Source organism: Trichomycterus rosablanca, chromosome 23 (assembly GCF_030014385.1).
Source record: "Trichomycterus rosablanca isolate fTriRos1 chromosome 23, fTriRos1.hap1, whole genome shotgun sequence".
Lineage (NCBI taxonomy): Eukaryota > Metazoa > Chordata > Actinopteri > Siluriformes > Trichomycteridae > Trichomycterus > Trichomycterus rosablanca.
The window spans coordinates 16,076,919-16,085,978 of NC_086010.1; the positions used below are offsets into that span (position 1 = coordinate 16,076,919).

A 9,060-nucleotide genomic window follows, 5' to 3' on the forward strand; every position below is an offset into this window, starting at 1 on the left:
AAATTCTGCCCTCAACTTAGCGTCTCGGTAACATATGGTTACTTAACTGCATTGCAAGGTATCGATTCCCAAAAGAACCGAACTCGGGAATCGAGTCTTCCTACAGTTCTGCTGTAAATGTTCGGTACGAAATTGTGATGCTCATGAATCGATTCTCAAAAAGGTAATTTTCCAATCAAGAGTCTACTTGGACTTTCGGAGTCGACTCCGCTCTGTTCGCGTATACACGACAGGACTGGATTGTTTTAAATATATGTAAATATACTGTAGAGTCATGTGTGAAATATGATGTTTAATTTAGTGTCAAATTGGATATTTAACTACATAACTAAACTAACATCTTGAAATCAACTCAGTTGATTCAGAATCTGAGTCGACACAGTTTTATGTAATCGAACATCCAGAGGTGTTCATTTACGCGTTAGCTTTTCGGTTATCCAGTAAAATAGGCAGCTAATTAGCAGGTAACGTTCCTGACAGATATTACAGAGTCTGATATAAATCTAACCAGTTAGTAGAGTCTTAAAATGCTGTAGTTGTTTAAATTATTATTTATAAGTATTATAATAAGTAGTTGGACTTTTTAATTAAAATATTCACCTTCTAGCTAATTTCAATTAGCTTGTCTTGTTCTGTCAGGGTTGTTATTAACAGTGTTCCATACAGCCAACGTTTACTGTCAAGTTTATTGTAATTATGCTTAGGTTATTAAATTAAATACGTATTTTTATTTATTTAACACACATAGTCTTGAAAATGCTGTAGTTTAAATTATTATTTTTAAGTAGTTGGCGTTTTATTAAAACATTCACTTGTAAGCTCATTTTAATTAGCTTGTTTTGTTCTGTCAGGGTTGTTATTAACAGTGTTCCATACAGCCAACGTTTACTGTCAAGTTTATTGTAATTATGCTTAGGTCATTAAGTTAAATACGTATTTTTATTTATTTATTTATAACACAGAGTCTTGAAAATGCTGTAGTTGTTTAAATTATTATTTTAGTAGTTGGCATTTTATTCTTGTTCTGTCAGGGTTGTTATTAACAGTGTTCCATACAGTCTACCTTTAGAAGCAAGTTTATTATAATTATGCTTATGCTATTAAATCAAATAAATATTTTTCTCTCCAAAAGTAGTCTGATGCAAATCTAACCAGTGAGCAGAGTCTTAAGATGCGGTAGTTGTTTAAATTATTATTTATAAGAAGTTGGCCTTTTATTAAAACATTCACTTGTAAGCTCATTTTAATTAGCTTGTCTTATTGTGTCAGTGTTTGGTTCTTCACAGTGTTCCATACAGCCAACCATTAGAATCAAGTTTATTTTAATTATGCTTAAGTCATTAAATCAAATACATATTTTGCTCTTCACAAACTTGGAGAAAGTACTTGTAAGTACTTAAGTAAATATTTGTAAGGCTCTAGTTTTAATGTAGAACAAGCAGAGATATAAACCAGCTATGGTTAAAAAGGGAAATAGGTGGGGGGTCAAGGAACAAGTAATTAATAAAAAAAGTAAAACTAATATTTAAACAGCTTTTGTTGCAAGGTCAGCAAGAAGCTAAAAGTAAAAATGCAAATAAATAAGAAGATAAGAAGGGTGTGGGCACTTCATGACCATGAATAGACAGATGGACAAATTATGCTAACCCACCACCACTTAGATCTGGGTTCGAATCTCACACATAGTCTCAGCCCTCCTTGGTTAACGTTGGTAGTACAAGCAGCAAGTAGGAAAAGTGGAAGATTACTTTTTATAAAGCAGGGAAAAGGACTAATGGGATTTCCATTCATTGTGCAAATTCTACCCAATTCTCAGATGTTTCTCAGAGCTTTGCTGTGTTATTAAAAACAATTAAAATGGCAATAAGGACCCCAAGCTGTTGAGCAGCTGAAGTGTTACATCAGAATGACAAAGTTCAGTTTCTACAACTACAAAAATTACTGTTTTCAGTCCCCAAATGATGACAGAACTTTGTTAAAAGGATAGAATTTTTATAAGGCTTTTATTATAACACCAACACTATTAGCAGGGTCATTAATTGAATGATGTTTGTTGTATCTTTCAGCAATGGAGAAGCAAGCAGATGATAAGGTTACAATACCTGTTACCTCAGCCATGGTTGGTAAGCAGACTAAATGTACAGTTCTTTATCATTTTGAGAGCTCATTGTGGGGTGACTTAATTTAGCAGATATTACTTTATTATTGAGTTGTATACCAGTAGTAACCATTTAAATGTCCAACCAATTGATTTGCAGTGAAACAACTGTGTGTTTTTACCCACATGATCCAAATGTAGGAGCAGATACAAACTAACTAGCTACCTTACATGTTAATGCTGCAAAAATACAAACAATTTCTTCTTGTCGTATACATTAGGACTGTAAATAACCCTGTATTGCCCCTAGTGCTTTAGCTAGTGTCATGTTAAAAAAAACCCACTCAGAGCATATTTGATCACAACAACGTTTTTCTCCAGGTCGAGGTCTGTCAGATTTGTGCCCCAACAGTAAGAAGCTCAGGTATGAGTTATGAATCTCAGTCATTTAAAAATGACCAGGTCTCAATTAGGCTTGCACATGCTGTACATGTCATTTACAGTCGTCCTGTTGTCCTGCTTGGTGTCTGTAGATCATTTGATGAGGAAGAAGAACGAAACGAAGGTGATGTGTTTAATGTCTGATTATTGCTCTTTAAAATTCTGATTATTGATCTTTAAAAAATCTAAACTCAGGCTTGAATCCTGAGATACACTGGCTCAATCCCACACCTGCAGATCTGTCCATTTTAATAAGCTAACCATTATCTGTTGTAGATTAAATTACAATCATATACTGTCTGGATAAATTATGGAAACTGGTTCGTAGGTGGAGCTGTTAGCCCACCACTGTTCTGGGTTCTACACAAACATGATTGGCTATATCTGAGGAAGAGGGATGGGGCTAACGCATGAGTGGCCAGGGGATACTGGGAGTATAGTTACGACTTGTTTTATATTTCATGATTTTTTTATATTACTCTTTTTCTGTAGCACTTTGAGATTTGTTTTCAAATGTAAAGTGCGTTATAAATAAAATGTATTATTAGTGTGTTTGTTTGTTTACTGCTTTATGTAAGGATCCTTTGTTGATTGGGGAACTGGGGGTGACATGTGCTAGTCTTCTGTCCTCCTTGACCATTATTAAAAATAAAAAAAACACTTCTAAATTATACTTGAAACACTAGTTAGGTGACATTAATTTCCTAGAGTACGGAACATAATCAATAACAGCAGGCTATGAGCTGCCCATGTGTACCTCAGAACTTGCTTTTTACCTGCTTTTTTTCTAGGTTGGTTTTATTGCCTAACCTTTTCTGAGCAACTGAATTAGAGTTAATTCAGCTAATTTATGTAGTGTAAGTCATAGGTAGGTAGTGAATCTTATGTTAGACTAACATGTTAGGATGATTTGCAATCTTGCTTTCTGGAACCGGCCTTAGCTATTATTATTAGATACTTGGTTCCTTAACAGTTTTTTTTATTTTCAGATGAAGAGCAAATCCCAAATTCTTCAGATTTGTAAGTATTTCTAACTGACGCTTAGTTTCATCAACATAAAAGAACATTTCGTGTATTCATAACTCATTGTTTTGCTTTTCTTTTTCTTTGTGTTGAAAAGGAATGTAGAGGAGAAGAGTGTTACTGCAGAGCTTGTGCACTCCAATAAATGCCTGAAGAGGTTATACACCGACTTGCAGAAATCTCTTGAGATTTCCGAGGACAGCAACACATTCCTCAGAGCGGAGAATGACGACTTAAAGAACCAGATCAAAAGGCAAGGAATATTATTCCTAAGGTTGCTGGTTCAAGCCCCAGTACTGCCAGGTTGCCACTGTTGGGTCCTTGAGCAAGGCCTTTAACCCTCAGTGGCTTAGACAGTATACTGTCACAGTACTTTAAGTCGCTTTGGATAAAAGTGTCTGCTAATGCCAAAAATGTAAAAGCATATCATTATGGGAATCTTTTTGTCAACAATGTTTTGGAGTGTGTGTGTGTGTGGAAATTTGTGCCCATACGGTCATTTGTTAGGTGTGCGGCACGGTGGCTAAGTGGGTAGCACTGTCGCCTCACAGCAAGAAGGTCCTGGGTTCGATCCCCACATGGGGTTTGCATGTTCTCCGCGTGGGTTTCCTCCAGGTGCTCCGGTTTCCTCCCACAGTCCAAAGACATGCAAGGCGGGTGAATTGGAGACTCTAAATTGTCCATGACTGTGTTTGACATTAAAAACTTGAACTGATGAATCTTGTGTAACCAGTAATTACCTGTGTTGTCATGAATGGAACCAAATCCTAATAAATAAATAATAAATAGTGTATTTTATCAAAGCTAGTTGTAGGTGCTCCAGCTAGGGTTAAAGTGCAAAATGTGTTTTCAAAGTATAAAGCAGTCAATTCAGGATGGTGAGAGCCTCATCAACGAACTAGAGGATCTCCGAGCCGAAAAAGCCAAGAAAGAGCAGATCTGTAGTGAAGTCGAAGCCGGATTCAAGGAACTTGTGCGTACTATAGACGTTACAGTAGTTCAGCTATGAGTTTAGCATCCAGTGTGTTTACAAATCATTTCTCATTGTGCACTGGTGACAGGAGAAGGAAAACAAAAAGCTGAAAGATCAGATAGAAGCATTTGCCAGTGAGGTATGTGAAGATAGAGCTGGTGATCATTTCTTTTATTATTTTTTCTGCTCATCAGTAGTAGGGTTGTACATTTTTGGATTATGGTTTCGTTACAGGTGTCGAGTACGCGGTTCGAAAGAGAAAGGCACGAGAGGGATAATGCAGAGCTGAGCTATCTCCTGAGAGCATTACAGGTACAGTTGTTTCCTATTATCCTGTAGCTTTTATTAGAGGTGTGTTTACAGACTGTCGAATTGAAAACCCGAAATGCACCGAGATAACACTTTGCCCTGTTATAGTACACAACCGAATGCTACTTAGTTAGATCTTGGTTGTACGTGGTCTGTGTAATTGTTGCCAATACACTTATTGCAATTCTTTTGCCATTTGCACCTCCATGCTGGTCGAGGACAGTGGTGGGGTCTCACAGACAGTCGTGAGTCTATGCGCTCTGTAAACCGTCTGTCACTAGTTCAGGTGCTTCCACCAGACAGCAGAGGTCACAGTTGTACAGCATCAATAAAACCCCTGTTAACCCATCCTCCTTAGGCCCGGTCCGCTGGTCTGGTTGATAACACGTCTGCTATTTAAATTCAAGTGCTTAACTGAACTAGCATTTAAGTTGGTTCTTCTGTATGTACCTAATGAAGCTACTTTTTGATATCTTGAATGTAGGAACAAGTGGAGGAGTACCAGCTCTGTCTTGACCAAAAAGATGAACTAATTCATGAGGTAACTTTGTTTCAATCACAAAAAGGCTTATTAGAGTATAAAAACATTATAGTAGGGTGCTCGGGTGGCACGGTTGCCTGGCGCTCTTCCCGTTGCCGCTGCGATATGTGATCTGCGGGACTGGTCTGGGAGATTGTATGAGTGTAAGGGGGAGTCACATGGAGCTCTTGGTGCGCATTAAGGCTCTGTGTGGGAAACCAAAACAGGTTATAAGAACAGGTGATAAAATTAGACACATGTCAGAGGGGGTGTGTAGTGATCCAGCTCTCCTTGATCAGATTGGGGGTTATGCAAGCAGCAGTGGATTTACAATTGGGAATTGGAAATTACTAGTTTTAGGGAACTAGAAGAAAACACAGTACCAACACAGTTGCTTTTTTATAAATATTTATCCAAGAAATATAAAGAATGACTTCTGCTTATATATAATATCATAACAGTGCACATGCCAGGGTCTGTCATGGTGTGTAGGGTCTATTTATCTATCTATCTATCCATCCATCTATTATATATATATATGGTATGTCCCTAATAGTGAATGTGTAGAGAATTTTTAAATGAAGAATATGACAACCCAGTACTGTTGCTTGTAGTTGTCACGTTTTTCATAGTGTGGGAACGCAACAGCAGCAAGTGAATAGAGCAGGTGATAAGATTGGACACATGTGAAAGGGGTAGTGTAGTGATCCATCTCCCTTTGATCAGATCGAGGGTTACATTCAACCTTTTTAATAAAAAAAAAAAAACAATATCTGCAGGGGTCACTTGGAGCTTAGTGTTGCTCTCTGTGTGGGAACCCAACACCAACAGGTGATAAGAACAGGTGATAAGATTGGGCACGTTTCGGAGGAGTGTGTGGTGATCCGGCTCTCCTCGATCAGATCAGGGGATGGGGAGATGATGAGGGGAAATCTGTATGGATGCTTTGTTACTTTTAAAATGTAGATTTTTTTTCTCCTAGAAAGATTTTGTGATCGAACAACTAAAAGATTCTGTATCAGAGTATATTACCATTAACCAGGTACGTCTTTGACAGTTTACATTGTTTTTTTTTCACTGCAGGCTTTAAAAATATAACAGAAAAGAATTTTTATTATGCAGGACATGAAAGAGAAGCTGAAAGACCTGGAAGGCCAGTTGGCTTTGGCCTTAGTGTATGTACATTCTTTATACTTTATATAGATCTATGTAAATTAAAAGGTCCTGAAACATGGGTGACACTGTCCGAAGGCTGCTAACCCACCAGCGCTGAGATCTCCGAGTTAAAAATCGGACAGCCGGGCACCTACACAGGCATGATTGGGTAGGTCTGAGGGTGGGAGGGCTGACGGGATTCCTTATAGCTGATGCATTTGTGACCTCTGCTGGCGGGTCGATGGCCATAGAAACATGATACTGATCCCTGTGTGAATCTGTCGGAGGGGGTGTGTGTTACGTTTGGCAGTAGAGGAGAGACAGCTGGGTAATTGGATGTGACTAGATTGTATAAGTGTGTGTGTGTGTTTTCTTCTTTAACAGTACTAATGAAGGAAGCTTCATGAACGTTGATTACATGCAGCCACTTGCTCCTCAGCACTCCGTCTCCATCGGGGAAGAGCTAGGAATTCTGCCTCAGAGCCAGGTACACCTATAGTGCTCAAAACATAAATACAATATAAAAGCACATTACACTGAGCTTCAAAAGTGTTAATATAGCAGTTATGAGCCAATAACAGGGATTGTGTTGCATCAGATGGAATTCTCTATTGAAGAAGAAAAAGGGGAGGACAGCGATGATGTGAATCTGACTGAGCAAATAATGGAAAATGAGGAAAGTGAGGAGGTCAAAATATCAGAAGTGAAAGACATTAAAGCAGCAGAGCCTTTAAAGGAAGAGCATGCTCCTAAAAGGTGCTTCACACTGCTTCATACTGGATATCTGTATTGCTTGCTTGCTTGGCCTGTGCTTAATTTCTCTTTATTTTGTATTCAGATGGCTGACAAACTGTAATGATGGAAGAACCTGTGCTGCTGGGTTGCTGTGTGTTGGCGTCCTGGTTTATCTGGGTTTGCTAAGAGTTATGATGCCGGCCTTCTATGACAATGCAGGTCTGAGCTGTGCCGATGTCATTTGGTACACAGCCCGACGTCTGATCGAGCCGTACTGCTCCATTCATTACGTAGGCCTACCGCCTGTATAACCGTCTGTTAGTACTGTTCAATACTGGCAAATACTTCTGTTTTAAACAGTGATTATATATAGTTACAGTCTATACATGTGTTCTATATAACAGTGTATAAATAACTACAGTATATATATAACATACTGTAACATACTCTCATACTCTTCTTACTATGTTATATATTCTTTTAAACTATAGCCATGAAAATATATAATAAATGTAGCCTACATGTGACGAATTACAGAAGGTTAAATGCAAGTGCTGTTCATCAGTTGTGTATTGACATGAGGATTCATTTGTTATTGCAAATTGGGCACAGAACATACACTGACCACCCCTCCTAATTGTTGAGCTTAGGTGTATCAGCCACACCCATTGCTAACGCGTGTATAAAAGAAGTTGAACGCTTGTAACTTTGTGGCAGCTCAGGTCCAACAGGACCGAGCCCCTGTGCACATCAAGTTCAGCATGAATGAATTCCACACTGTGTACACAGCCATAATCACATCCCTATTAAACATGTTTGGGATGAATAGGAATGTAAACTGTAAACTCACTAACACTTTATTGAATTAACAGGCACAAATGGCCACAGACACGTTCCAAAATCTTATGAAAAACCATCCCAGAAAATTGAGGGCTGTTGTAATTTTACAGGGGGCTTGATTTTTAATGTCCACAATCTTTGAATGGAATTTTAAAAAACTAATGCTTTAATTAATTAGCATTTTCAGTATCTTAAATGACTGCATGTTACAGTATTGTAGTTCTTGTTTGTTTGGGTATTAAAAATCTTTTTGAATGTTTGAAACGGCTATGTATCTATACAGACAGGTAACAATTTAAAGAAATAGTCTTAGTAAGGTGTTGGGCAAGCTCAATTCCCCTGTACCCATTACAGGCTGGTTACGGCACATTTGTAAATAATTGTACTGTATATCATTTTACATTGTAATTTGTATATTGTACATTTATTACTGATAAATGCTTCCATTTTAGACAGTAATTATATATAATTATAGTCTATACATGTGCTCTACATGTGTAATTACATTATATATAGCATATACTGTAACATACTCTTAAACTGTATACTTCCAATCCAATCAGGGTTGCGGGGGGGTGCCGGAGCCTTTCCCAGCTCTTCAATGGTTGCAAGGCACACAGTAACACCCTGGACGGGACACCAGTCCATCGCAGGGCAGACACTCATGCACACACATCCATTCACCTATAGGGCAATTTAGTGTCTCCAATTAACTGGGACTGTGGGAAGAAACCGGAGCTCACGGAGGAAACCCACACAGACAAACTCCGGACAGAAAGGACCCGGACCGCCCCGCCTGGGGATCGAACCCAGGATTTTCTTGCTGTGAGGCGACAGTGCTACCCACCGTGCCGCCCCTGTATATTTACTATGTTCTTATAAACTATAGCCATGGAACTATATAATAAACATAACCTACATGTGACAAATTACAAAAGGTTCTGCCATGTGTCCTCATCCTCTCTC

The 9,060-nt window shown here is 38.4% G+C and overlaps 1 protein-coding gene across 4 annotated transcripts; it reads left to right on the forward strand.

The window, feature by feature from the left end:
* The first annotated feature begins 38 nt into the window (after positions 1-38).
* LOC134301109 (girdin-like) lies at positions 39-8,358 on the forward strand. 4 transcript variants are annotated; one of them, XM_062985664.1, is made up of 15 exons: positions 39-163; positions 2,067-2,123; positions 2,480-2,522; positions 2,602-2,663; positions 3,529-3,559; positions 3,660-3,815; positions 4,418-4,535; positions 4,624-4,674; positions 4,770-4,847; positions 5,329-5,385; positions 6,347-6,406; positions 6,487-6,539; positions 6,904-7,006; positions 7,118-7,275; positions 7,358-8,358. In XM_062985664.1, the coding sequence occupies exons 2-15, from the start codon at positions 2,069-2,071 to the stop codon at positions 7,563-7,565; spliced, it is 1,233 nt and encodes a 410-aa protein (XP_062841734.1). In that variant the 5' UTR covers positions 39-163; positions 2,067-2,068; the 3' UTR covers positions 7,566-8,358. The 4 variants fall into 4 exon arrangements, with proteins under 4 accessions (XP_062841734.1, XP_062841733.1, XP_062841732.1 ...); XM_062985663.1 differs by lacking the exon at positions 39-163 and adding an exon at positions 206-255; XM_062985662.1 differs by lacking the exon at positions 39-163 and adding an exon at positions 351-464.
* Positions 8,359-9,060: the final 702 nt, after the last annotated feature.

Bases quoted from the DNA above. Each gene is read 5' to 3' on its own strand.
- LOC134301109 (XM_062985664.1), top strand. From the start codon at position 2,069: ATGGAGAAGCAAGCAGATGATAAGGTTACAATACCTGTTACCTCAGCC. The intron at 4,536-4,623 runs GTGCGTACTATA...CACTGGTGACAG, and splicing joins AAGCCGGATTCAAGGAACTT to GAGAAGGAAAACAAAAAGCT. The intron at 4,848-5,328 runs GTACAGTTGTTT...TCTTGAATGTAG, and splicing joins ATCTCCTGAGAGCATTACAG to GAACAAGTGGAGGAGTACCA.